Source organism: Catharus ustulatus, chromosome 3 (genome assembly GCF_009819885.2).
Source record: "Catharus ustulatus isolate bCatUst1 chromosome 3, bCatUst1.pri.v2, whole genome shotgun sequence".
In the NCBI taxonomy this organism is placed as follows: domain Eukaryota; kingdom Metazoa; phylum Chordata; class Aves; order Passeriformes; family Turdidae; genus Catharus; species Catharus ustulatus.
Genome location: NC_046223.1, coordinates 54,895,726 through 54,923,510, shown reverse-complemented (window position 1 = coordinate 54,923,510; position 27,785 = coordinate 54,895,726). Strand labels below are relative to the sequence as shown.

Below are 27,785 nucleotides of genomic sequence, written 5' to 3'. Positions count from 1 at the left end.
CCACTTGTCTTCCCATCTGTTTCCTGCTCTTGGGAGATCAATGCTGAAGGTGCAGGATGACAGTTTGAAAGTTGCAGAATTAGCCTATAAATCTATAGGATTGCTTGCAAAGTTTGTTATAGTGACTTTTCTCTTTATTTTCCCTTCAGAAATATCAAAGTCCCAGAATGATATGGCTGACAGATGTGTCCTAACCACAGATTATGGGAAGAATGTGGAAAGAAGAAAGCAAAGAAGGAGCCAGTCTGACACTGCAATCAACATTACAAGCAGGGTATCCATATTATTGTACACAGTCTTTAACTGTAAGAGCTGTTTCAGAGTGAAATATATTTGTGAGAGCCGTCATGTATACAGTGCAATTTTACTTTTTTTTATGAACAGAATGTAGCTAATGTTCACTGACTGTGGTCAGAACTCTGATTCTTCACAAGGTTTTTGAAAGATTCTGCACAATTGGTGTCAACCCAGAGTTGGTGTTAGACTGCAATTTTTACAAAGGGAGAGAGGGATGGCAAGTATGGGACGTTTTGCTCTCAGGTGCTCACAGATTCTCTTGAGGTTGAATTGATACCTGCTCCGTGTGATTGTTGGGCTGCAGGAAGATGCTCTGTCTTGTCTTCTTCCTGCCCCTTTTGCTGCTGAACAGGACAAGCTATGACCATCCCAAACCCATCCTGACGTTTTCTGAGTATTTTTTAACTTGGCAGGGAGAAAGCATTGCTGTTAACTGCTAAGCAATTTCCCTTTTCCTTTTGCTTTGGTTACAGTCTCTAGCTTTCAGTGTTTTCTTGAGAAGTCTGAGAAAAATCCAGTCATCTGCTTTCCTAAAAATTGTGCAGGGCTGAAGATGATCTCACATTTCTGCTTTACAGTTCCACTGAAGATTTTGTTTAGTACACTTTCAGCTCTCAAGTGACTGAACTTTGTCCATACTGTTTTCCACATTGTGGGTACTTACTGAATTGCCTTGTTCATCTGAATGACGTAAGAGTGGTTTGCTAAGTGCCTGGATTAGATGCTGAGAAAAGCCCTTGCTTTGGGCCAGACTTTGTGCCACACATTGCTCACAGCTCCTTTGTGTACTTTTTCCCTTTCCTCAGAAGTGTTAGGTGCTGGTAAATGGAAGCGACAGGGTGTCCAATTGCATGGACTGGGCTATTTGAATTGGCCCAGCAAGGTCTGAGAACTCAGTGAAATTAGTCCTGGCGTTTTTGTAGACAATTAAATTATCAATAGAATTGGCAACAATTATTGGTTACTTGAGTGCTGCTTTCATTGTGGCAAGTCACACTTTGGTGTTAACTTTATTCCACAGGCAGATCACTACTCGTCTAATGCATTGAAAAACATTGAAAAACATCAGTTGGAGACAATGTGAATTCAGTCTACGCTTCATTGCATGCTGGTCACAAACAATATGACATGTTTAAAAGATGGATATGGGTTCTTTGGCTTCAGAAATGAATTTGTAGGAGAATCCAAATTATTTGTGTGGGGTTTCAATTGCCTATGTAACGATTCAGAACTTACGTCCACGCTTTGTATTGCAGGTTTTGAAAAACAGATTTCAATATCTGTGTGCCAGAGCACTATTTCTGTGAGTCATTTGAACAAATTGGACTATATTTAAGCTAGAATTTTAGTTTTGCTAGAATTATTGTTGATTTTTTCTTGTAAATGTCCTTCAACTTTGTTTTCCTTTAGGAAGGGTAGCTGTTTACATCCTTACTAGAAGTATGCCTTAAGTTATGGGACAGGACCTGTTTTAAATTACACTTGTAAAACAACTAATTATATTTATAAGAAAATACCATGTTAAAATCTTGTTATGGTTTCCACCCCAGAAAGAACTTTAATTTTCAGAGAATGATTCAGAACAGTATTTTTTTCCCCCTAGAAACTGTATTTTTCTCTAAGGAATGACTGTGAAGTAGTAACTGTAACCACAAGTTTGAATGTGCAGTGTTTAAGGCTGGAGCACTACTTAAGCTTCAAGAACACTGTCTTTTTCTTAAGTAAGTTTTCTAAATTTGTGATGTGTGCAGAGCTTGATTCCTTCAGATTGAAGTTGAAAGAGATCATACTTAACCTCAGAAGAAACCAAATCCCATGTCAAGAAGTACTAGCCAGTGTAATATCTGGATTTTGAGAGCCTCTCATCATCAGAATCCCTGAGTTTATTAAGGGAAGTGCAGTTATCCCTGCCTTGCTGGGGGAACAAGCAGGCATGTGCCACGTTTGGGAGCTGTTTGTGGTGCATTGGTAGCTGTGGGATACCTCTGCTGTGGCAACAGAAGCAGACATTAGAGCTGGGCTGGGTGAGTGTGACCCGCTGCTGAGTTTAGCACTGGTAGCTGTGCTGCCTAGTCAGTCTCTTATGTTCTGCACTGCACAATAGCAAAGTCTTTCTGATCCAAGTAGTATCTTGTTTTGGTTAGCAAGTGAAATTGGTTCTGTTTTAGATTTTATAAAGCAGAAGACAGTTTCTCTGCTAGGAAATACTGTTTTGGGTTTGCTTAGGTGTTTTGGGGTTTTTTGTTGTTTTTTGGGTTTTTGGGGTTTTTTTCCTTTTTTTTGGTTTTTTTTCTTTTTTTTTGAGACTGTATTCTGAATGCATTTTCTGTATGTTTCCCTTTCATGTGGTAACTTAATTCTTAAGGCAGGGCACCTAATAGACATCACAATTTCTGTGTGTTATAATAACAGCTGACAGGTCAGGATTTTGCAATTCCTGTTTTTTTCAGATGTAATCTCACTGTATTATCTCATTTCTTGTCCTCATTCTGTAGTGCTTTCTGCTGACTGTGCAGGAGGGATTCTCTCACATTTCCCATTTCCTTTCTGCAAATAAGTCCTAATCCTTTCTGTTGATTCAGTCACATTATATTCTTTTTAGTCTTTCAGGTAATCTGTTACACAACTTTTTAAAATAAATTATTTTCTTAGATCCTAACCTAAAAATTCTTACCTTGCTTTTTTCCTATCCACTGAGGTGTCAACATACTTTTCATAGATTGTGTTATCCCCAGAAAGTGGTGTGCCAGAAACACCAATATTTTGAGCATATTTCCAGCCACATGTATTTGTATTTTGGCACTTCATTCTATTAGCCACTGTTCTTGGTAGCAGAGGTGGCTGAAGATAAATCTCAAGGAGTTTTGATTGATATGTAACTTTCTCAGAAATTATCAGGGTTTTCATGGGAAAATTTAAAAGGTGAATGGCCTTGGTCAAAGCAAAGTCAAGAACACTTTGGAAATTTAAACTTTTTCTATAAACAAAGCTCAATAGGAATTTATAAGTCTGTTTCTATTTTCAAATCTCTTTCAACTTATGCTCTTGCATAGGTAAATATGGGCATGTGTCATGCATATTGCAAAATATAGTTTTTAATTTCCTGGAGGCAAGATTATATTTTCTTCCAAAATTACTGTTTTGTTAAGACCTAATAAGGACTTTTATTAGTATATTGCTACTTTTGGTGTGTTATTAGTAGACTGCTGTTAGTAATTGATGTGGTTGTGATCCTTAGGTTAGCTGATGGTGTGTTGATTTAAAAGAAATATTAATATAATGAGTGTACGACTAACTGGGTTGAGACAATTATAAATCAACGTTTAAATTAAGGTACTACATTAAATTTGAAGGTGTGCCACGTGCATGACCTTAATCAGAGTCAGTTGTAGATATTTACTGAATTTTCTTCTGATAGTATTCTTGAATCAGGATGTTTCTCTTAAAGTGAAAAAAAAATAAATTACTCTCTGAATTTCTTACAGATGCAAAGTACACCCAGTCTGCAACAGCTCATCACTGGGGCCCAAAATGACAGTGAAACTCAGAGCAAAAGTAGTTGCAAGGAGGAAGACGACATGACCACCAGTCCCACAAGTGATACAGTTTTCTGTGATGGCAGAAAACATGTAAGTTAAAGGTGAAACACATCAGAAGAGTTGTTTAAAGGGAACAGATATAAAAGCTTGTGCAGAATGTTGGTGTATTTTGGATTATATTACAAAATGAAGGAAGAATAGTTTCTATCTGATGAAAGACTGGTGCCTTTGGCACCGTCCTCATAGTAACGCTGTGAACTTTTTGAAGCATAAGGCAAATTAATAATGGATAATTGATGGATGTATCATCCACTGATAATGAATAATTGATAGAGCAGCTTCTTCTGAAACTTGCAAATGCAGCTAATGTTCTTCCCATTTGATTATTAGGGTTGGAATTTTGAATGTGATGCTTTTCTCACCCAGTATCTGGCTTTTTCTCTTCAAGCTTCATTTAACCAGAAGGGTTTTGTCAGTCTGCAAGAACTGTGGCATTGGAAATGTCAGTGGAAATTCAAATGTCAAAATGCCAGTGAATGAAGAGGAAACTGACAGTGAAGGAAGCCAGGGGAGCAGTTCATAGGCTTAAGGGATGACATTGAATCATCCTCTGTTGGATGGCATTTTGAATACTGCAAATGAGAGAGAAGGAAACTGATTATAAATGAACTCAGCACATGCTTTAAAGCCTCTGTGATTAACTGTGGAATCTAATTTCTATCTATTAGTGATGAGGTTAAGCAAGGTGAAGTATCCAAAGAATTCATGACTGATCTTGAAAAGAAGGGAACTAGAATGACTTAGGGAATCAAAATTAAACCAGGCTGCTCACTTGACACAGAAGCAGAAATGCACACAGGGGCCTTGGTGCTCTCTCACAGTTCATTGCACTGTGGAGTCTGGGGTGTTAAACTGACAAATAGAAAAGTTTTGTATTACGTTTGTGATTCCAATGACAACCATTTGAGCTGGGCTATGGAAAGCTCAGGCTTAAAATGGAAATATTTCCTACTGTCTTGCAAAGGTGGAGGTCAATTCCATTAAATTTCTCTTAATGGGTAGTTGTTAGATATTGAAGGCCACTCCATAAAAAATTTATCTTCCAGAACATCAGATGGCATTGCTTCCAGTCATGCCAGCAGTAGTATAGTATGCTAAATCCATGCTCACTGAACCAAAAGTGGTGACTTCCACACAGAATGTATGGGATGTCTGATCAGGTGGGAGACACATGTAGTGATATTCAGCCCAAACATCATTAACCATAATACCTATCCAGCCTTCCTAAATTAATAGGGTGTTTTGTGGAATAAATATTAAGAACTTTTACAGGACTTTGTTTTAGGATATAGGAGCTTAGGACAAAACTCTGCATTCCATTGCCATAAAGGATTTTGGTGGAAAATAAGCATTTTCTGCTCTAGTGAATAAAAATGTTAGTGAATGAAAGTACAGAGCTGAGCAAAGCTGCAAGTCAGATTGATTACACTGATACACTTCTTGTGGAGGGAGCAAGATTATTTGCAACAAGCATTGGGTCAAAAGAGTCCTTACACCTCTTTTGACTTCCTCAGTAAGCACTCTAACCCTTCTTTTGACACGTGTGTGTGTGTTGCTTAGAGCTTTAAAGAGGCTATCTACTCTCTCTTTTATCTAATAAATCCATTGGTGTGAATTGAATATTTGGCATGCTGTACAAAGGAAGAAAAGCATCTCCACAGAAGAGAGATATGATCTTGCAAACACTGCTTTGCACACTGCTGGGTTGTGCAATGCAGAACTCCTTGGTCAACCAGTCCTGTGTGAGTTGGTGTTTATCTTCTCGGGAGGAGTATTCTAACACAGATATCTTAGCAATCTAGGGCAGAGTTGCTGAGAGACTGATCACAACAGTAGTGCCTTCGTGACAAATGCTGTGTAAAAAGTTTCTAGGGCTCACCTTAAAGAACATAATTGTAAATGAATAGAGATCAAACTGTTCTGAGTTGGTAATTTGTTACAGCAAAAGCTAGATAGCACCCTAGAGTTATGTGTCTGGACTGAGCTACACAAAGGATTGGTCTCTTCCTCCTTTGCAGTGTCCTGCCTTCTGTAAATGCTAGACACAAATACTCTGTATATGTGTGGATGGACCATGTATAAAACATCCAAACCTTTGCCCTAAAGGTGGAAGTAAATGAGTGGAGAACAAAGCATCTGAGGTGAACTAGGGAGCATCTTCTTTATGAACGCACATACAACAGCTGGAAGTATTAATATTTTAATCTCTCCTGAATGGTCTGCAATAGAGAGTACATAATTTTTATATAAAACCGGGACATCTTGTAAAGTATTTACTAGATGTGCAGGCCACTTTGGTATTTCCTCTAATACGTGGTTTCACCAAATGTCTTGGTAGTTTACCCTACTATGAGCTATGTATTAAGAGCAGTTTTTTTATGTTTTTAGATTCCATAGGGTTTTCTCACTCCCTTTCAGACACTTAGCCCATTTTTTTCATGGAAAGCAACATAGCAGTTTTATATGAAAATAGTTTCTAGATCCAGAAGTTACTTAAAGCATTTTCTCAGCCTAGGAAGGTTACTGAAGAGGAGAAAGCACTAGAATTGCAATTAGTTGTGATTTTCAGGAATGTTGTGGAAGCAATGGGATATTTCATACAGATTATCCTAAATTTTGTGATTTGCAGTAGTTTTGCAGTGATGTCTGTAAAGATACTGACTATTGAGGGAAATAAATGTTTTGTCCTGTTTGATCTGAAGCTGCTTTTACCAGACATTTATCTTTTCTTAGGGGAGTTTGTATAGTCTTAGCAGCACTTGCACTGAGTCTGGGAACTTTGGCAAGGCCAACATCACAGGAGAAATAGAGTTTGCCTTAAAGTACAACTTCAGAGTTTGCATCTTGGAAGTTTGCATCAAGGGATGCAAGAACCTGGCTTATGGAGAAGAGAAGAAGAAAAAGTGTAACCCGTAAGTATTTCTGAAGAAAAGACAAATAAGGAAATTATTCTGGTTTTTACAATACTTATATGTGTTCAGGGTAAAATTGATTGATGTGATTGTATGCCATACTGGCACCTTCAGAACATCTAACGTACACCCCAACCCTTTGCACACATACACACTGGAAATAGGTTTCATACCAGTTCTTATTCCATCATGACCATTTTCTCCTAGGAATTCTCTTTCCCTGTCTGTGAGCAGGCAGTTGGGTATGTGTATTACTGGTGAGTACCTTTGGGCCTCAGGAATAGCTGTTCAGTTTGTAGTTCTGAAGTTGTGGCTGAAACATGAGATATCTTGTTTCTGATTTATCTGCTGACCCACTGTGGATCACTGTATGGTTGCTGTACTACTTGGGTGTTTCCATCTTCTGTGATAAAAGCAAAAATTTCAGCTGCTACAACATTTTTAAAATTTAAAGCTGTTTAATAATTATGTACCGTTGTAAGAGGAAGAAGTAGATCCTACTGTGCTTAAAATATGCCATAGAAAATTTTGATTGGATAATTAAGCCTTGGTGATTTCTCCGTTTATCACTAAAGAGTCCTCCCAAACTATGCAGTGACCACTGATAGAAAATCACTAGGTAGAATCCCTAACTACCTGTTCTTAGTCTTGCTGTTTCACCATGTTTGAGCATTTGAGTGCCCACATGGGAATTGTGGCCTTGCAGTCACCTTCACCTAGGAGGACAATGGATTTTGTGCAGATCTTGCAGAGAATATTCATAAAGACAAGCTTGGTAATGAGCAGTGGCTTGCTGGAAGAACAGTCTGTGAAGAAGGGCTGTTTGGGAGCACTTCAGAAGTGGGTCAAGGTTCTCTAAGTCCCCTGGTAATTAACCCAGGCAAACAGTTGCAGGAAGCCTAAAAGGCAATGTGGAAAGTGCTGTGTAGTAAACATCATGTTCTCTATGGGTATATATTTATATATTTCTGTTGGTTTCCAAACCAACTGAAAAAGTGCAGCACACTTATTTGACATGCTTTCTGAAAAGCAGGCTTTTAATTTATGTTTAAAACCTGATTAATTATTTACTGGCTGGCTATGTTGTAATTAAAATGATCTGGGCTCAGAGAACAAGAAGCTAAATCTTCTAGTACCTGCATATTTTAAAAAGTAGCTTTTCCTGTGGATCGGTTTGGAAAAACAGGGAATATGTTTAAGTTCTGTGCTGATGATATGAGATACAGCTGATCTTATTTGCACAGTAAGTTAATCAAGAGGCTGTTTTAAAATTCATTTAAATCATAATATCTAAAATATGTATAAGTACAGTTTTAAAGTGCTTTGTATTATGTAAACAGCCACTCCTTTCCCAAACAAACTGGAAGCACTCTCTATTGCTGAAATTCTTTACTTTTGAAGCCCACTGAACTGATATTAAGGGCAATATTTAAGTATTAGCATTCACTTGACCTACACTTGAGAAATTTTGGGTATGAATCATTGGTGCTTGATATTGATCCAACTCAGCTTCCAGAAATTTTTTTGGCTGGTTTTTCTTCAATCAATGTTAGGGCAATTTTGGTCCCTTTAGACAATCTCCCCTTTTCATTTTGGTAGCTGTTAGAATAATTAGTGTTTATAAGACCTATGAGTTATTCTCTATTATTTTCCTGATGTTGTGAAAATGAGATGAATGTTGAGGGACAAGTAGCAGTGTTTCTAAAGTTGATTGAGTTTATTTTTTTTTTCTTTGAGCACATAATATGCTATTTGTTTTCATCATAAAACTGTCACTACACGTGGCAAGGTGACTTCTTTAGGGGTTGAACAACAGGATTCCTATTCAGATCCCAATCCCTTCCCAAGTACAATGGAATTGAAACACCTTAGCTGAATGGTACACAAAGATCCTTATAGCCTATCTGCTTTTATTATGAAAATATATAAATAATATTTTGCCATTTTATGGCTTGGAAACTTATGCAGTCAAAGTTGTTTAAGAATTAAGAAAAATCTCCTCTCATCTTACTGTTTTATTCCGTTTGATCCTCCCTGCCCTTTCTGATCACTTTCTATGTATCTTTATCTCCAAGGTATGTGAAGGTTTATTTACTTCCTGATAAATGTCCTCAGAGTAAGAGGAAGACAGCTGTTAAAAAGAGCACAGTGGATCCAGAGTTTGATGAGACTCTGAAGGTATGGTTTGCAATTCCATGCTGCTAAGTGTGCTTTTCCATGGTACAGTTCTGCAAGTTCTGAAATGACCTGGTGGGGAAAATTTAGGAGTCACTGAAATGAATAATTTTTAAAATTATGTTTTTTCAGTCTAAATAAGGGAGAGTTGCTTTTGGAGCTGCAACAGTAAATTGCAAATCATCAGAGAACTCTACTTTTGTCCAAGGAAGTACTTTTAGTGAATAGTATTTCTCCGATTTACCATCTGGCAAAAGCAAGTCTCTTTCATAGATACTTTTTCTTGTACATTCAGAAACTGGGTGTATTGCAGAACAGTTGGAATTTTACACAAATATCCCTTTCAAGTGATAACCCTTTGGTCAGTGTCACTGGAAGTGTCTCTCTACAGTTAACTGTGTGCCAACTGAAACCCGCCATCTAAAACAGTGTCTGCTTCCTTTTCCCTCTGCAACTGATTCTAGGCAGTTTCTTTGTACTGTCTAATTTCAAACATTAATAATCCCAGCAGAGTAGTTATGATTTCAACTCCTTAATGCCTTTCAGTATTGCTTCTTGTATCCTTGTTAGAATGGTGTATAGGGAACAGGAGTCATTATTCTTACTTCACAGACATTTCATTAAATATGAAGCTGAGTACTGTCAGCTGGGAGAGCCTGCATTAGTTCGGTTGATCTCAGCTTTCCCAGCTCCACTTCTGTACTCAGATCACTGGAAACAATTTTTGTGTGTGGGCTTTTTGACATAATGAGTTTTTCAGTAATATATTGTCGTGGAAGGGATATGATGCGAAGTTAGTGAAGAGGCAAACTTGTGTTGCTTCTTGGACTACACAAAAGTTTGTGTTACCTTCAACTCGGTGTGTGTGAACATCAAGAATCAATAATGAGTGAAACAAGCAAAAGGCTTGTAAAGACCATAGTTCAAGTTTGATTTTGTAATGTAGGTGATTCTTTTATACAGGCCAAAGCCTGTCTATAGGGTTTAAGTTGGCAGAAAAAAAATGGCCAGAAGTTGAAATTACTGATCCTAATTTTATAGTCCTTTTCAATGCCAGTCATGCAGAAGTGATTAAATGAGAGTGAGAGCCATGCCTGAGCTGGCTGCATTAACTCCAAAGGTGTTTACTTAGAAATATTTAAAGAGAGTTTAATTATTAGTTTATCCAGAGAAGCAAAGATGGTCAAAAGTGCAAAGTACTGCTGCAGCTGAACTCCATCATGACAATGAGATCCAACTGGGTGGGATTCAGCTGCGGGTTAAGGCACCTGCCTTTGGAGGTAGCTGCATGTGTGAGAGCTGTGTAAGTGCTCTTGGAAGTCACTGGAGCCCAGGGTGACTCAGGATGATCAGCCACAAAGCCCACACCCGTCTTGTGATTCAGCAGCCTAAACATGGGTACTGATTTCCTTACCTGTGCCATTGCCTCCAGCTTTCCATGCTGGTCACCTGTGGTCTGAGTTTGCCAGTGTCATGGGGTATATTAGATACCCAGCAATGTCTCAAAGGGCTCTAACTATGTTTGGAGAGTGAATCAAGGCTTTAACTGGTCATCAGCTGAATTACTTCCTTGCCCCTGCTGACTGCATTAATTAGATATCCACTGACCAGAATGAGAGTTTAAGAATCATCATTAGGTGTCTTCTTGAACTGGCTTCCAGAGCAGCCACGTTCTGGAGTGTAAACAGAAAAAAAATATATATATATATGTATGTATGTATACACACGTATATATGTATATAAACAAAACACATGCAAAAAAACCAAAAGGCCAAACCAACAACAAAAATAAACCAAAACTAAAAATCCCCCAAGCCCACAACCCCCAAAAGCCCCCAAACAAAAAATAAAAAAACCCAAAACCCCAGCAAAAATGGTCAGGAGTTATTTAAAGTTTTGAATTTATAATCAAAAACTTTAGCAAGGCAGGTCAAGGTATTCCTGGAATGTTGTTTCCTATTTGAATGAGCATTATTCAGCATGTATAATATATTAAGTAGTTGGAGTTTTTTCAGATTGCAAAGCACACTCGGACAACATGGTTCTGTCTGCATCCAAAGGCCTTCGGTCATGCTATGGCTGGGCTTCCTGGGAGCAGGTAATGAGTGTGGGCCTGCATTCATGCTGTGCATTGCTCTGTAAATGCTGTTTATCTTTCCAGTACAAGATTGAATACTCCCAGCTGAGAAGTCGACAACTTCAGATCTCTGTGTGGCATGCAGGAGCTTTCAAATACAGGGTGTTTTTGGGGGAAGTGGTGATTCCCCTGGCAGCATGGAATTTTGAAGAGGACTCAATGCAGTCTGACTGGTACCCTCTCAAACCTAAGGTGACTAAGTTTTTGTGCTTAATTGTGCCTTAAGAGGAAGATGTAGTGAAAGCTGTGAGAAAGATCACCCCTATGAGATCATTGAGGGGAAAATACTGTCAATCCAGCCCATTAACAAGATGTGTTGGAAACACAAATAAGCTGTGAGAAAGATGTGAGAATAAGCTGTGAGAATGATTGCAGTAATGCAGACTTCTGTATGTCCTTTTCTTCAGCTTGAGAAGCCTGAAGATGATCTTATCCAGTACAGCGGTGAGCTCCTCGTGTCTGTAAGGCTGTCGGTACCAGCCCAGTATCTAAACCTCCAGTTTGAAGGTATAAAATGTTTTGGCATACACAAGTGCTTAACAGTTGCTCTCAGTACCTTAGAGGTTTTTTCCAATGTAAATGATTCTATGATTCTGTGAATTCCTTGGCTAGAAAAGAATTGAGATCAATGAAGGACTGGCAAATGTCCATGTAATATTCCTGTATGGGTTTTTTAACAGCTACAGCAAATGGTGCTTTGTGGTGTTTTATATCTCAGATTATTTAAAATCAAAACATTTTCAAGCTTTGTATATGTGTTCTTTTTAATGCCAACAAAAGTTATACATTATAATGGCAGCAGTATGATGCATCCAGCTGTTTTCCAAACTTGTGCCTGTCATGATGTTACCAGTAGAGGTTGTTCTGGAGGTGAAACATCAGTTCTGCTGTCCGAGGCAGAGACTGCTAATTTGGAAGGGAAGTATCTGCAAGGATACCAGACCAGCACCTTTGGGTTCCTCCAGTGGTCTCATCTTAGGGAGATTGTTTCACTTGAAAGGTGTTAGGTTCAAAAAGTATAGTCAGGATTTAGTTTCTAGTAATGAAAACTTGTAAGGTACACTAAATATTGCTGTAGTATGTCAGAGCAGGCACCTGCTGGTGGAACGAAATAAACACTTTGGGAGGGAGGGGCAGGAAAACCTCTTTTTCCTTACCTCCCCAGACCATAGTGAGTTGTACAGACATTCAGAGCTCTAGTAGTGCTCTCTGTGTCAGGACCACAGCAGCAGGTAGAGACCAATAGGAAACTCTAATTAACTGTTTTTTTTATTTCTGATCCCTTTTCCAAATGATCCAAAGCTACCAACTCTGTATCGTCTCTTTTTTCTCCCTATGCACACCTGTGTTTTGCTCTGTGCCTCGAGCTGTGAGTGGAACAGTATCACTCCATGGTTTTGGCTCTCTCCCCTGCTTCTTACTGTTCCAGAAAAATGCTTCTATGTGTACTGCCCTGTGTTTACTTTTCACAAACACAACAGAAAGCTTTGTCTTTGGAACAGGGATCACAAAGCAGCCTGCTGCTCACTGCTTGGTTTGCTTTGTGTGTGAATCATTCACTGTGCAAACATTTAAATCTTTGAAATGTTCCTAGTCCAGCCTTATGACTCCTTATCTCAGTAGTGCCACTTAGGCATTCCCCTACTTACTTTTAGCAGCATCTTAAGCTATGAGCTGAACTAACTGGGCATTTCATGTGATAAGTGCTCCTTTTTCAGGAAACAAAGACCAAGGAGTTCTCAACTGCCAGCTTCAGGTTATGATATTTGGGGCCAAGAACTTGCCCATGCTGAGATCTGCTGGAATGCCAAACTGCTTTGTTAAAGGGTATGTCTGAGACCTAACACTAAATGGAGACTGTCACATGTGTTCCATGCAAATGTACATATTAACATGTTTTCAGCAGGAGACTGGCATGGGAAAGTGGCATTTCCCACACTTAATCAGACTTCCTAGTAATGGTGACACTTGGGTGTCTGCAGAACAGCAGCAGTTTGCAGGGTAGTGATGGGTCTCACCTGTCCTATTTGTCCTGAATTTTAGATTTTAATTATGTCATTAGATGTAGAGTTCACTAGCTTAAGTATGTGCTCTTAGATATTAGGGAAGCAGATAGAAGGGTACAAATAAAGAGGGTGTTGTCACAGTTTCAGCTGTGCCTTTGTGGAATGAAGTATAGTTCTGGATACACTGAAAACTTTTATCCTCTTCATTCTCAATATTTGGAAAGAGAAGGAACTGAATTTTTTTTCAGTGTGCTGAGTAGCTTGTATGTGGGATTGTTTTACTTCCTTGCTGTCAGGCATCAGATGCCACTGGAAGGATGATACTGGGGTAAACGTACATCTCATAAAACCATTTCACCTGTTGAGGCACCCACCTTTGAAATGGGTGAGCATTTCATCTCCTGAAAGGCAGGTTTCAGGCACTATTGGGTAGCAGCACATGGAGCAAAGACTCCTTCAGCAGTCAGTGACAGCAGAGTCAAAGCAGACTACAAGAGTCTATTTGCACCTGCACTAAAGGCTGGCAGGAAATAAACACAAGAGGACCATGTTCTACCTTGCACTAAGGCTAAAGTTTTTTGCTATGTAAGGCAAACCAAAAGGCTCCAGTTGGTTATCAAAAATGTTCTGTTTCCTGGTTGAGGAATCAGTAGCGTAACTCTTTTTTTTTTGGGTGGGGGGGAAGTTGTCTTATCCTTCCAGACCAAGCAGAAGTAAAGCAAAAGTCTCCTGTCATGAAGAAAGATGCCTGTCCACAGTGGAAACACTTGTTTGTCTTTGATGGTGTGACCCCAGCTCAGCTACAGCAATCATGTCTTCACCTGACTGTCTGGCACAAGTCAAATTTCAGCACAAGTGATCAATTCCTAGGAGGAGCCAAGCTTGGTGAAAGTAAGTTTTTTATCACTGGAAGTTGAAGGTAATTTGGGGAAAAGTGCATTTAGTTTCCATCCCAAGCAGTAATAATTACACTGTGCTGCTTATTACCTGCTATCATGTGCCTACACATGCAGTCCCAGCCTCTGTCCTAAGCAACTCGCAGTCTTGGGCTCTGATCATTCAAGAGCTGATACTTGTGCTTCTGTTCAGGTCTGTGAAGGTTCAAGGTTGTCAGCGGAAATTTTCAGGAAAGCCATTTGTTAGCATGGTGATTTTTATGGGTCAGAGCCATGCAAAGACAAGCACAGAAATGGTGTGGCTCTAACTCACACAGAGCATATTTTTAAAGACTTACTCCTTTAATTATTTTCTATGAATTGGCTTATTTTAAATAACTTCTCATCAAAGGGAGCAGGAGAACTAATCATCTCATTGACTCCAACCTTGCTTATGTCTGTGTTTATTTTATATCCACAAATCAATCCAATCAGTGAAATGCAGGAGGTGAAACTTGCTCCAAAGAGGCTGTTGGAAGTTTGAAGATTTGTGCTCTGCTCTAACATGAGAGTGAGCTTTCTTTCTCGGGGCTGAGCAATGTCTGAGAAACCCTCTGCTCACTGGATTGGACACTGTTTCACAGGTAGTTGAGCACGGAAGCATTGTCCCTTGAAGGCTGCCCAAAAGTCTCCCACCCTTGTTCTCCCAGTGAGTTAGTGCTGTGAGTGTCAGTATTTGAGAGGAAAGGGTCAAATGTTGTTTTGGTATCAGCATGTAGTTTACAGGAGCATTATCACTAGTGATAACTCAATGTCATGCAGGCTTCCTCATTAACTTTTTTTGCTTATCTTAGCCAGCATTTGCCTTTCTGCTAGAGCAAGGACTATCTATTTGTAAGTGATCCAAGTCCTAAAGCTGGAATGAAGTGGAGCAGGAGGCTTAGTGCCATTCTGCTATTATGAGCATGCATACTTTCTCTTCTGCTTTTAGTCATACACTCGAAAACTTTTTCTTTGCTGCAGGTCACTCTGAAGAGTGATCCCAGTTTAACAGGATGTAAATAATAGTTCAAAAGTATAAATACCATCTATTGCAATTAGTGCCTTAGAAGCTGTAGAACAGCAGAAAATACTAGAATGTAGAAGTGGGTAAAAGGGTTGGCCAAAAGTTGGATGTGGCCAAGTGAAAAGTAACTGATCTTTCCTTTTGCTTTCTTGCAGAGGAATTCTTTGGCTCTATGGACCTTCTTTCTCAGAGAGTGCTCCAATGGCAAGAAGTGCTCCACAACCCAAACACATGGATGGACTTCCCACTTGTACTGCAATCAAATAAGGAAAACTTTAAATCATGAGAGAGTATCACACAACAACTTTTCCTTTCCCATGTCCAATGTTTTAAACTGAAGCGGTACATACACTTCAAGTCTGGAAAGGGTACACAGCAACAACACCTAGTCCCGGTTTTTTGGGAATAGAATTATGTGACATGTGACATTTTGAATGTTTTATTTCTTCAAAAGTTAAGGCTTTAGTGTGTCTCTAGCTGGAGTGTAAGGATAAAATTGTTTCTGTAGGAGTGACAGCCTCAGTTCGAGATGCATTATGCTGACCAAGCATGAGGAGCCAGACCATATGCAGCTTTTCATTTGCAGGCCTAGCAGAACTGTTACTATTTAATTTAAATCGAGGCCAGGACTGCTTCAGAGAAAACAACTGTTACAATAAAGTTACATTATTTCACTCTTACATTGATGTTCTAGCTACAGAATTCAAAACCAGCTTCTTTGTCTGCTTGCTGCAAATGGGTGATGCTAATGCCTCTGTACTCCAGCATTATCTACACAGCCACTTTTATTTCAAGTGACATTAAAAAGCTTTGGCCTGTGGCCATGTCTCTCAAATGTGTGCTATACCGTGGTGCTTAGAAAGATAAATGTATGAATTCTCTGGCGGTAGCAGGGTGGGACTACAGCCAATGGAATAAGGGTGGGTGTAACAAGTTCCTTCTTATCAGCTGCCACTGTAAGACAGAATTAACAGCCCTGATGTGTAGGGTGTCCAGCACATGACAAAAGCTTAGCTAAGTTTATAATTGCTTCATGTGGACACCTGTAACTACTGCTGCTGTGTTATACTTTTAGTCCTTACTGCAACTATTCCTCCTCCTTCCTTTCTAGGTCAGAGTGGGGCTTGGAAGGATCTGAGATTTAAAGACACAGGGACTCATAAGCTAAGCTCAGGAACTAAAAGAACAGTAGCACAACTTAGTCAAAATATGCCCCACACAAGAAACATTTCACTCCATCACCTTTGTTACTTTGCAGATCTTTTATTTAGATGGTTGCTGCTGCAAATAAAAAAACACCCCACACAAGATTCAACTCAAGTATAATGCAGCATAGGTATTGTAAATGAAGAGGTGACAATGTACTGTATCTCACTTTCTAACAGATTTTCAAGGAAAAAAGGGGAGAGTGGGGGAAGGATGGTCACAGAAATGCTCTCTACTAGAGAGAATACAACTGTGATATAAACAAGTAGTCCCTTCATCTTTGGAGTCTGAAACTTTAAATCAAACATTTAAAAAAATTAGAAAATTTGTTAGAAAAATAGGTGCAGCAAAATTGTACATATTGGATCATGTGTACATATAACAGTTTTCATTAAGTAAAAAAATGATCTTTACAAATAATGCTTTATAGTAAATAATCAGTTGCACTGTATCAGACTACAGTCTTGTTTAGGCATTTTTACAGATGCAAGTCTTATTAAATCTGAAAAGTAACAAAATATACAGAGCAAAACTATTTCCCTTTAACTAGTACTGCAATTCACATATTGCAGGTTTTATATATATATATATATATAAATACTACACTATAACTGATCAGTAATGAAGCTGGAATGCAAACACAGTGGTGTCTTAGATTCCAGGAGTATTTGCTACCTGTTACATGAAGAGAGTATCAGTATCCCTATACCACTTCTGAGCCATCACTGCACAATTTCTCCAGTTGAGAACAGCAACTAGAAAATATCTAATTTCTACACAAAGTAGTTCTGAGGTGTTGTCAGTTCTTTTGTGTGGGGGGGCAGGGGAGGGGGGAACATGGGCGTCAATACCAGGGAAAAAACAGAATCTACAAGCCCCTGTCTGTGGACGTGCAATACACGTACAGGTGCTTGCAAATCCTGAGTTCCACAACCTATCTTCTCAGCTGTTACACTTTACACTGTAGCTAATAATACAAAGACATATGGCACAAAATTCACCCACAGATGCTTATCTTTTAGACCAGGCTGAATCCAGCACCTGCACAGGACACACATCTTTAAATAGAAGTGTGGCCTGTTAAAATCTGTCTTGCTTAAAGAGAGATGTGACATAAGGCCTTTTGGCACTAAGCAAAGGCATGAGCAAGTTAGCAGGATCTGTGGTACAATAAGTTTTAAACTATATCAAATTTCACAGCAGGTTCAGAATAAAAGGGAGATTCAAACACCTCTGGGTTTAGAGAACAATGGTTAAGTGTCATACAGTGACACCTCCTCAGGGGAAAAAAAATACAAACCAAAAAACCAATACAACAAAAACCCCAAAACAAGAAACAGCATTAAGATCTGCCTTTCCCACAGTCCTGTCTTCTTACAAGCATCTTTACATTGCCTCAAACTCATCAATTCTCTGCTTGGTGTTGCCTTGCCGGATCTGCCGCAGCGTCTTGTACTTGTCCCGTCCCTGGCGCATGTTCTCCGAGTGGATGATATCGTTTTGGGTCATCTTGTTGTTATGTCGGGCCTGGGCCAGCTCATCTGTCAGTGCCTGCAATACAAAGAACAATAAATACAGGTTACGAGGGAGAAGCTCTCTGCTCCTGTCAGTCATCTTCTTTGGGGAGAGCTGATAGTTGTTAATGCCTGGACAAAACCATGATGTGGATAGGACCAGGGCTCTCCAAAAACATTATGGATGGTTTAAGCAATCCGAAAGCTTGAGCTACGAGAGTAATCTTTATATACCTTGTCTTTTTTTCAAATTATAGGAACTGTAAACAAAGAGAAAGCGTCATGCTTTTTGTGTTTAACCAAGTGGTTAAAGGAGCTCTTGTCCAGGACTGATTGTTTCAATTCCAAGCAGTGCCTTACCCTCAGCTGGCTCTGCACTCGTGCGTTCTTCTCTGCCTCGGTAATGCGCGACTCCTCGTTGCGGTCATTCCTGATGCCCTCGCTGGAGAACTCGGCACTGTAGGCTGAGTACTCGGAGCCCTCATCTTGCAAGTTGTCATGGACATGGTAATTCACTGGCTCATAAACAGGAGGAGGGGGTGGAGGTGGAGCAGTCATTACCAGGTGTAACTCCTCCTTGGTCTTTACCAGATCCTCTTGTGCTTCCCTGGCCTTTGGGAAAAGAGCCAAAAATATTTTAAATACTTTTCTTGCTTTAAGTCAGGTTAATGAACACTTAAATGCTCATGTTCCTAGTTTTTTCAATCTACTATTGAAAAGCAAGAGAGAATTAAATGTCTGCAAATTATGGTACTCTACTATTAGAGACCTTTTTTTTTTTTTTTTCCAGCCACTGTGTAATGTGCAGGGGGTCTGAACAAAGAATATTCTTCCAATAAAACAGCCCAGGACAAAGTTCTACGGAAAGCTAGAATTATCAGCATTCTGTTCTCCATTTGAAGAGCTGTGGGCTGAAGATACACAAATTCCACAGAGTAAGAATTTGGGAGTCTAATTTAGCATTTTTAGTGCAATTACACACCAGGCAGTCACCAATTGCTGCTGCAGTGGTTCTGCCCTCCCATGCATCTTATGGTGCACTGGGAGCACCAGCACACTGAACCTTGTGTGGTTTTACCAAGGAGCCACTGACAACGGTATACGCTCCTCAAAACAGATACCTGCAGTGTGGCTGCTTTTGCAGCATCTTCTCTTGACTGATGTAATGTTTTTAGATATTACATCATGGATTACATAAATCATTAATTCATGTGTCCCTTCCTCTCCAAGGCTCCAAGACAATTATTACATTTTTAGGTTTTTATACAGGCTTTCATTCTGAGTTTTGACTGAAGGGTTGTTGGAAGAAAGTTGTTTTTGAAGATTTTGCACATTGATCTTAAGTTTGGTCTTTTTCACTGCTGTATGCCTCCACAGGTTTGAGGTCACACCAGGCTAAGCTCCACAGTATGCTCTGTTTGAGCACAGAACTTTAGAGCAACTTGTAAAACAGATACTCACTCTGATTTGCCATTCTTCAACCTCAGTCTCTTTACGCTTCCTTGCCTCTTCAAGAAGTGCAATCTTGGCTGTATACTCTGCAAGTTCTGTAGCCTGTTGAAAAATAAAATGGGAATTATAAGGATTCTAAAAATAAACACCAACCCAACCAAAAAACCAAACACAACATAAAATACTGTTAACTCTATGAGAGACTGAAAAGGAAAGAAATAAAAATCAGATTGCTTATGAGAGAAACCAGTGCCACAATGATAGTCCAGTACTTGACTGCACTCTTTTTTCCTGCACATGATGGTTTTGCCCTACTCAAGGGCATAAGAACATGCCTGTGTATCTTGTTCTCCAAATAACTGGGTCTTACCAGCTGTTCCTGGCTCTTTATCTGGTCCATAGTTTGTCTCTCCAGCTCTTCCTTGGCCTGCAGAGCTGCCAAACGGTCAGCTTCCAGGCGTTCTGCCTCCTCCTGGGCCCGTTTCCTCTCCTCCTCCAGCTGAATGGCTCTTTGGATCTGATCTGACAGCTCTGCAAAGAGACACATCAATGTGGTTAATCCACAAGTCTGGTCAAAGCTAAGGAACTTCAGTCTTAGGTAACTGCAGAAGTCATGACAGGACTTCAACTTGCAATACTTCCTTCACTGTGCTCCTCAAAGTAATTATTTGCATAATACACCAAGTAACTGGATTCAGAAGTAGTCAGATGTGTCCTGTAATTAAATCTTCTGCAAGATGCTTGCACTGAAGTCTGTAACATTGACATAACTCTGCTGCCCTTAATTGACAGTTTTCTGCATGGACCAGATGTCACTGCTTCCAATGTGTTCTTCTGTGCATTGAAACATGAGCTTCATTTCACTGGAAAGATTTGTTCCCAAAGTACTTTTTCTGTTAGGAGTTAGTAAAAAGTACTTGAACTCTTGCTCACTGCTGGAAGAGGCTTTCCTACTTAAATCTTCCTGGCAACAGGAGAAAACAGAGTTCCTGCCCTTTGGTTCCCAAATAAGATCAGCAGTTTTTATGCTACTTTCATACTTCGGATGCACATTTGTACATTTATCTGTACAGGCAGATATTAGTAAGTCTTGCCAAGTGATCCCAGTGTCACAAAATTTAGGCAACCCATACAACCCCTCTCTGGAGCCCAATATGTCTGTGATCTGGTCAGCCAGGACAAGTACTGTACCTTTCTCTGCTTTCTGAGTCTTCACTTCATACTCTTGTAGTCTCACCAGCAACTCTTCCTTCTCCCTCAGCATTTGCTCTTTCTCCCTCTCAATTGTCTCTCTTCTCCTCTTTTCATCTTCTAGTTGTTTCCTGTTAGAAACACATTTCATGCTGGAAGCTCACTTTCAGACCCAAACTACTGCCAGACAAGAAAGCTGGCTGGGAATCTCTCCAGGCAGCTCAATGGGAAAGTGGCTGCCACGAAACAGGAGCCAGAAGACAGAAATAGGCCATTCCGTCATCTCTTCAGAATTTTTGCTCAGTTTTAGATACCCCATTTCATAAAAGCATTTGTATTTTTGTTGGTTGCCTCAGAAATTTAGAACACAAATAGCTGCTAGACACAGAGAGGAAAAACAGGACTTGCACTGCAAGGCAGAGGAGGTGTAGCTTTGTTACTTCTGCCATATGGAAAGCCAAGGAGGTGTGAAAACAACAGCACTGAGGGAATGGAGACAAACAATCCACAAGTTCAAGAGAAAAGCAGCATTATTTCTTGAATCATAAGCAACTTGCTGCCAGTGGTAGAATGGCTGTTCCTTTTTCCTTGCCTTTAAGAGACCCCCCCAGTTCCTTCTTTACAGTGTACACATATGTGCTCCCTGTGAAGGCTCCCAACCATCCCACAGCCCAGCATATAAATCAGACGCCAACCCTCAAGAGTCAGAAAAACCCTTCTCTAGGTGCACATCACCACACCAGAGCCTGCTGTGCCTTTACCTGCACATTTCCTTGCAGCTCTTGAGGCTGCAGCCAGGACAGCTGACTGTGTGGGCACAAGCAGGAAGAGTAACACAGTCCCACTGCAGGACACCCCAAGTCCCTGCCCATACTCCAGAGCCCCAGGGCCACACGTGTTCCTCCTGAGCCTGGGATGGCTCAGAGCCTCTTCCACATTACCGACTGCTGTCCAGGGGATACAGCTGCTTGCTGTACCCTGGCACTTCAGTATCATTTATTTCTGCTATGCCACCTCAGCTGCCTGTATCCAAGCCCACCTTTCCAGCTGTTTCTGGTGCTTCTCCTCCCGGGCCTGGGCTTTCATCTGCTGCACCTCAATGGTGTCGGGCTTCCTGCGCCGCATGTACAGCTCATGGTTGCCCATGCAGAGCTGCAGGATCCTCTTGTTAATTCTCAGACGAGGGGCATAAAACACAAAATCCTAGGAGAGAGACACCACAGTCAGTTTCTTCCAGACACTCTTTCTTCTCCCAGCTAACTGCAGACAGAACATCCTGCTACTAATTTCATTCTAATCCAGACATACGTGCGAGGCCATTCAAAAACAGCAGCAGGGACTGCAAATATCATATGAAACCAAAACTATTGTAATTTATATTCTCCATTTAAAATCTACATAAAATTGACAAGTTATTCTTCTAGAAAAATCATCTTTTAGAGAAAATCTCAGATTAATGAAGTCTCTTTTAAATGGAGATTGTTAGATCTGGGTTGGCAGGTAAACATCTGGGCAACAGACCTCTAGTTTGCAGTTTTGTGACTGAAATATAAAGCACAAACTACAAATGCAACTTTGTAAAATTTCTTGATCTATCTGAATCAACATTGAAGACCTCACATGTGTTTTTTCATAGGAAAACACCTTTCAATATAATTCTTTTCCATTCCATGGCATTTCCTGGTTAAGTTGACCTAGGCTGTTACAAGTGTCAAATGAAAACTAATTTTTTGACCACCAACCACATAGGTTATTTGAAATATCATGTTACAGGCAGTAATGAAACACAAGATACTCTAAAATTTCTGGTTCAGTAAAAAGGACATTCCCAAATTTTTTACTATTGGTCTTATAGTCCGACCTTTACAGACGAAAAATACCTAAGGAAGAGATACAGAAGGCCCAAGTTCATTACCTCCTTGATGATTTTTCTGAGTCCACAACCACACACATTTACAACACAGTCTAAACTTACACAGTAGATAAACATCCTTGTGCCTTTTCTGTGTACTACATGGATAGTGGGAAAACTGCCACATTAGCACCGTTAACCAGTGCCCATTTCTTGGAATTACTCTCTAATGGATTGCCTTACTGTCAGCAAGAGATGGAACCAGGAATGGAAGCAGTGATCATGTTCTTAATTCCCTCATCTCAAAAGCACAACTGTGGCTATCTCTGGGAAAACTAGAAGTCGTACTAAGCAATTAAGAGCTCCCTAAGTGGAATTAAGATGAATACGCTGACAAAGACTGATTTTCTCCAATGCATTTCACTAATGCACACACTGGCTGCAGAAGAGGCAGTCAGGGCAGTGTGTTGTGCTCTCCCACTAAATCCTGCCGGAGCCATTCCAAGGTCCACAGGTCTGATCCTGATAATCGTGGCTGTAAGCTGCTCATCCAACCTCCTACTTCTGACAAGTAATTGTAAAAACAGTTTGTGCACATTGTGATGAACAGGTCCCACGTTGAGGCAAAGCTCACTTACATGGAAGTAAATACTGAGGGTACAGACGGTGCTTGAATTCATCATTAAAGGTCATAATCAAGGGATAAAATATTAAAATACAAATAAAAAAGAATCCCTTTCTTTCCTCATCCCCAGCCTACCCCAGATCTCACACAACTGGGACAACTGCACCTCAATATTTTAAAAATAATGTGCTGAAGATCTTGGAGTATATGAGCAGACAAAGCCCAAAAATTAAAAAGCTTATCCTGGGCAAGGTGCCACAGGACTTTACCCTTTACATTACTGTCAATTTAAACACAGGCATATAGAATCCTCCAAATTAAAAGAGAGCTTCCTATCCACAACTTTGGTGGACTGAATATTTTTCTGCAGTTATAATGCCTGCCTTTTTCAAAGGAGACAAGCACACAAAAAGACCCAGACAACTTCCTGGATACTCAAAATTAGTGCCCAGGTAAATTCTTCTTCTAGGCACAGCTTTAAACATACCACCAGCCAGAGGAAAAATAACAATTGACAGAGAAGGAGGAAACATAACTCAGGTTTTCAATGCTAACACCTTTCTGTACCAGCCTTTTGCAAGCCTCCATTTCAAACTCAGATTTACTGTTTGGGGAGTGGGTGGCAAGCTGTGATCTGTGTTTTGTAATTATGTACAACACATGAAGAGGCTCTTCTATTGAGAAAAGCGTGCCTGATAGACCAGTTTTCTATCTCTGGTGAGTTCTGTTGGTTTTCACTAACAGCATCACAGAAAAAAGCTCCTCTCCCCCAGGTTCTTATCTGGGGGAAGGAAGAAATCCCTGCAGCACACAGTGCATTAGTATCCTTTAAATTACTGGGAGGATCTTTTTCTGTTAGAGGTATTTATAAGCCACCATCCTTTGCCAAAGTCAGGCTGCCTATTATTTCTCTGGGCTGTACTTACCCACCAAGGCCAAGCACTGGGGTGGGGGAAGAGCAGAGGAGGTCTTTCTCAACTACTACAATAATTTCACAAGACTGACAGAATGACATCCACCTATTCCAGTTATTCCACCTTACGTTCTTAACAGGTCAAATTAAGTTTCTAATTCCTCCCTAAAATAACTCTGAAAACATACTTTTAAGTAGTGAAAAGCAACATTCACAGCTACATTTCAGTTCTCCACCAAATATCCCTGGATTTACCTTGGTGTTCAAGAAAGTCAATGAACACCACGTTTTACACCGTCAGTAGTGTGCAAATGAGCAGTGATGGATGGAAAGCCATATGTATCCATGTGGTTTTGCAGTAGCATTTGAACCACTTCTGTAATTTTTTAATGAACACTTTTTGATGTTTGGCTTTTTTTTAAAATGAAAAAACAAAAATAAAATTTACCTATCAGCTTCCATGCACTGAAAGATGTGCAAAGAGAACTCACAGAACTAGCAAACTAACAAAGAATCTCAAATTTGAGCATGAATATATATTTAATATATAAATATATTAAATAAAAAGGACTCTGCAGCTGTAAAATCCTTATCTTTTTCCACATTAACTATCACTATCAGCCTTTTATTTATGCTGCACAGAAAAAATAGCGGCTCTAAATACAAATGCTTATTTTGCATCTAGAATATCTAGGATTTCTCCTCTCCCAAGACGATTTTATTTTGAGATTAAACAGTTATCAGTTGCTCATATGCAGTATCCAGGAGTCCCTTCTAGATATACTTACTGGTGCCTTCTTGTCAATAGGCTTTATAACAAATTTCTTGTCATTGAAAGAGATGTTTCTGATTTCACTCCAGGGGAACCCAATCTTCGGGGTTAGTCTGGAAAGAAGAAAAACTTGTTTTAAGAGATGATGCAATAAGCATTTTTCTCCCATATTGCTTCCAACACACAGATTTGGTAGAATGCAATGCTTCACAAAGCTTTCCCAACAGAGAGAAGACAGTAGTTGAACCAGAATATACTACAAGGAGTAGGAAAAGAAGGCCTGTAATCTCTCTCACTGAGTCTCTTCTCATTTTCATCAGCCACTCTACTGACTTTTTGCTATGTAATAGGGCTTCTCTACTGAAGCCACATGCCCAGCTGCTTTTAAGCTTGTTTCTTTTAACTCTGGGCCCAAAATCCACAGCATTCAGAGTCTTTATGTGCAGTGCTTCCCTGCACAGGCCTCTCACACATCATGGGAGGCACAAGCCAAAGTAACTGAGCTGCTCCCCACACCTTACAGAACCTTACAGAACAGGCAAACCTACCCTGCTGTGTTACAGCTAGCCCAGTCACCTCCATGCTGTCTTCACTCTGAAGTGCTGCACAGACACCATTGGTAGGAGATTTATTTTCTTTTGTTTCATGGAGTGGGTCAGGTTGGAACCTCCCTTCTCAAGCAGGGTCATCCCAGAGCACACTGCACAGGATTGCATCCTGAATACCTCCAGTCAGGGAGGCACCATAGCCTCTCCGGGCAGCCTGTTCCAGTGCATGGTCACCTGCACAGTAAAGGAGTTCTTCCACACATTCAGATGGAACATCCTGTGCATCAGTGTCTGCTCCTTGCTCCTTGTCCCATTGCTCAGCACCACTGAGAAGAGCCTGACTCCATCCTCTTGACACCCTCCCTTCAGATATCTCCTCCCCTAGATTACAGGCAAGGCTAGTAACAAAGGGCCCTGTTCTTTCCTTCCATACAAACTGCTCTTTCAGCCCATCCCATGAGTCACCAAGCGGAACTTTGCACGCTGGTCATGCAATGAGCTATGCCACGTGGCTCCCCACTATTGAAAAGCTCTCCTATGAAGCAAAGGGCAAGATTCAGACTCCCAGCTCTTCCTCGCTGCTGAGGAGTTCAGGTCTGTTGATTTATTTGAAATTTTTCTATATGACTCACTAAACATCTGAGATTTTCCTCTGCCTTAATTTTGCCAGACTCTTGCATATAAAAAGCATCCAGCATGTTTCTGAGCCATTCCAATACTTCACCTTCACACACCTGATCAGCACTTCAGCAAGTTCTAACATTGAGAGGACTTGTGCACTTGACTATAATAAAGTCATTTAATTACTCCAACCAAATATTTTATTTTTATATTTAATATCACATTATTATTCTTTTATTCTTTTCTTATAATGGGAGGGTATATTCTCTAGGAATAACTGTTAATGATTAAGAATTGGGTCTTATATAAAAAATAATACCAACAAGCAATTACTTGTTATTCTCTAACCTCTCCAACATACGTGTCTCTGTCACAATTATTCTTACAAATTATTTGAAGACAAGTATTTAATGTTTAGCACTTACAGAAGTGCTTATCACAGTGGACTACTCAAATTCTGTAAGAATTCTATGGAGCACATTGATTAAAGGAAAAAAAAAAAGCAATTTTGGGAGGAATTTCTCTCATTGTCAAAGAGATGGAAAGCTACTACATAAAAAGATTTTGCTGGCTCCAAGCACAAAAAAGACCCCCTTGTTTAATTTAAATTCAGACATCAAGAATAAAATTCACCTTCTTCAGAACTTTTCACTCCCTAACCTCTAACTCAACTGCAAGATTATGCAACAGTGTGTGTGTGTAACATTAAGAAATGTAAAGAAAATTATTTGACTAGACTAAGATTAACTAATTACTCCAGCCTCCAACACATTAGTACAAACGTTTAAATCCTAGATAATCGTAGACAACTAAAATAATTCACTCATTTTTAAGTTCTACTGCAGATTCTCCCCTTTAATGCAGGGGGAAAAAAGCTTGACTATACCTAGAAACAGGACATTGAAATGCACTGCAGTATAGAGGCTCACACACCTACAGTACAGCTTCATTTTCCTCATATTAAACTTCAACAATGAAATCTCTGCTTCTTCATGCTTGCCCTCAGTCCCCAAACTCTGCACCCACAAACCAGAGATGCCATATACATTACTATTTTTCTAGTCCCCAGATCTGCTGGAAAGACTTAATTATATAGTGGCAAGAGTTACAGCAGAAATAAGCAGTTTATTTCAGCACTGTATTTGTTTTGCAAAGGCTCTCGGTAGGTCTTTACAGTCAATGGCTACACTCTGCTTCTGCAGCTTGAAAAACCTGTTTGTGTGACCATGGTTACATAGCAAGACCAGTCATTCAAGACTGAAGCATTACATGAGCGAAACTACTTTTCTTTCAAGTGACACTCCTTATTTTCTGGGTGACAGCACTTATTAGCATTGTAGAAAAGACTGCCTTTCTCTTTGCCTTATCAACAGAAGATCCAGAGAGTTCCAATTAATATTTGGGTTGCATTCAAAGCTTTTTGGTGGCAAAGATGTAGAACAGGTAGAATCTCTTTTGTATTTCAATGATAGTCTGTCACAGATTAGTGACTTGAAACAAAGATTTGAAACATTGGGAAGAGGAAAAGAAAGCAGTCTAGACAGCTATGTTCCATCTAAAAAGTATCTATTTTAACTCCCTTCAATCTTTCAGTTGCAGAGTATTAGAAGAGACTAGCAGGCTTAGACACAGCTGTTCTCACCTTCTTATTATGTTTATTTATAGATGTAGTCTATCATTTCCCACCTACTATCCAATTAATAATGGCTCTGCCTTTTCCAGAAGGGCTGATTAAAACTACAGATACCTCAGCAAGCCCTCATTTCATTCCTTGTTCACAGTAACTATATAGGTTAGCCTCTCCCTGGGTTCTGGGTGTCACCCAGCTTTGCTTTTGTGTCCACCCCATAATCTGCCTTTTTCAGAACTGGGCAGCTGCACCTACATCCATCATTAACTTCAGGACAGGAGTGTCCTTAGGTGTCTGGACACTGCAGATACCTTCGCCTAGCCAGGTTCTCATGTTGTGGCCACTGATGGCAAACCTGGTGGCCTGACTCAAGGAAAAGCCTGGTAAACTCCTC

General features: G+C 39.9%; 2 protein-coding genes across 4 annotated transcripts in view; one reads left to right on the top strand and one right to left on the bottom strand.

Moving 5' to 3' along the window:
- The window catches only part of SYTL3 (synaptotagmin like 3), a 36,281-nt gene extending 20,054 nt beyond the window's left edge, over window positions 1-16,227 (top strand). For both annotated transcript variants that reach the window (XM_033055839.1, XM_033055840.1), the window contains 9 exons: window positions 150-274; window positions 3,783-3,926; window positions 6,630-6,808; window positions 8,884-8,986; window positions 11,145-11,312; window positions 11,528-11,627; window positions 12,839-12,947; window positions 13,812-14,017; window positions 15,223-16,227. In XM_033055839.1, the coding sequence (XP_032911730.1) occupies window positions 150-274; window positions 3,783-3,926; window positions 6,630-6,808; window positions 8,884-8,986; window positions 11,145-11,312; window positions 11,528-11,627; window positions 12,839-12,947; window positions 13,812-14,017; window positions 15,223-15,353 (1,265 nt within the window). In that variant the 3' untranslated portion in view covers window positions 15,354-16,227. The remainder of the gene's footprint in view (window positions 1-149; window positions 275-3,782; window positions 3,927-6,629; window positions 6,809-8,883; window positions 8,987-11,144; window positions 11,313-11,527; window positions 11,628-12,838; window positions 12,948-13,811; window positions 14,018-15,222) is intronic.
- An 83-nt stretch (window positions 16,228-16,310) lies between these two features.
- The window catches only part of EZR (ezrin), a 37,945-nt gene continuing 26,470 nt past the window's right edge, over window positions 16,311-27,785 (bottom strand). For both annotated transcript variants that reach the window (XM_033055841.1, XM_033055842.1), the window contains 7 exons: window positions 24,609-24,705; window positions 21,470-21,633; window positions 20,431-20,561; window positions 19,610-19,770; window positions 19,249-19,341; window positions 18,148-18,399; window positions 16,311-17,824 (listed from right to left, as the gene is read on the bottom strand). In XM_033055841.1, the coding sequence (XP_032911732.1) occupies window positions 17,660-17,824; window positions 18,148-18,399; window positions 19,249-19,341; window positions 19,610-19,770; window positions 20,431-20,561; window positions 21,470-21,633; window positions 24,609-24,705 (1,063 nt within the window). In that variant the 3' untranslated portion in view covers window positions 16,311-17,659. The remainder of the gene's footprint in view (window positions 17,825-18,147; window positions 18,400-19,248; window positions 19,342-19,609; window positions 19,771-20,430; window positions 20,562-21,469; window positions 21,634-24,608; window positions 24,706-27,785) is intronic.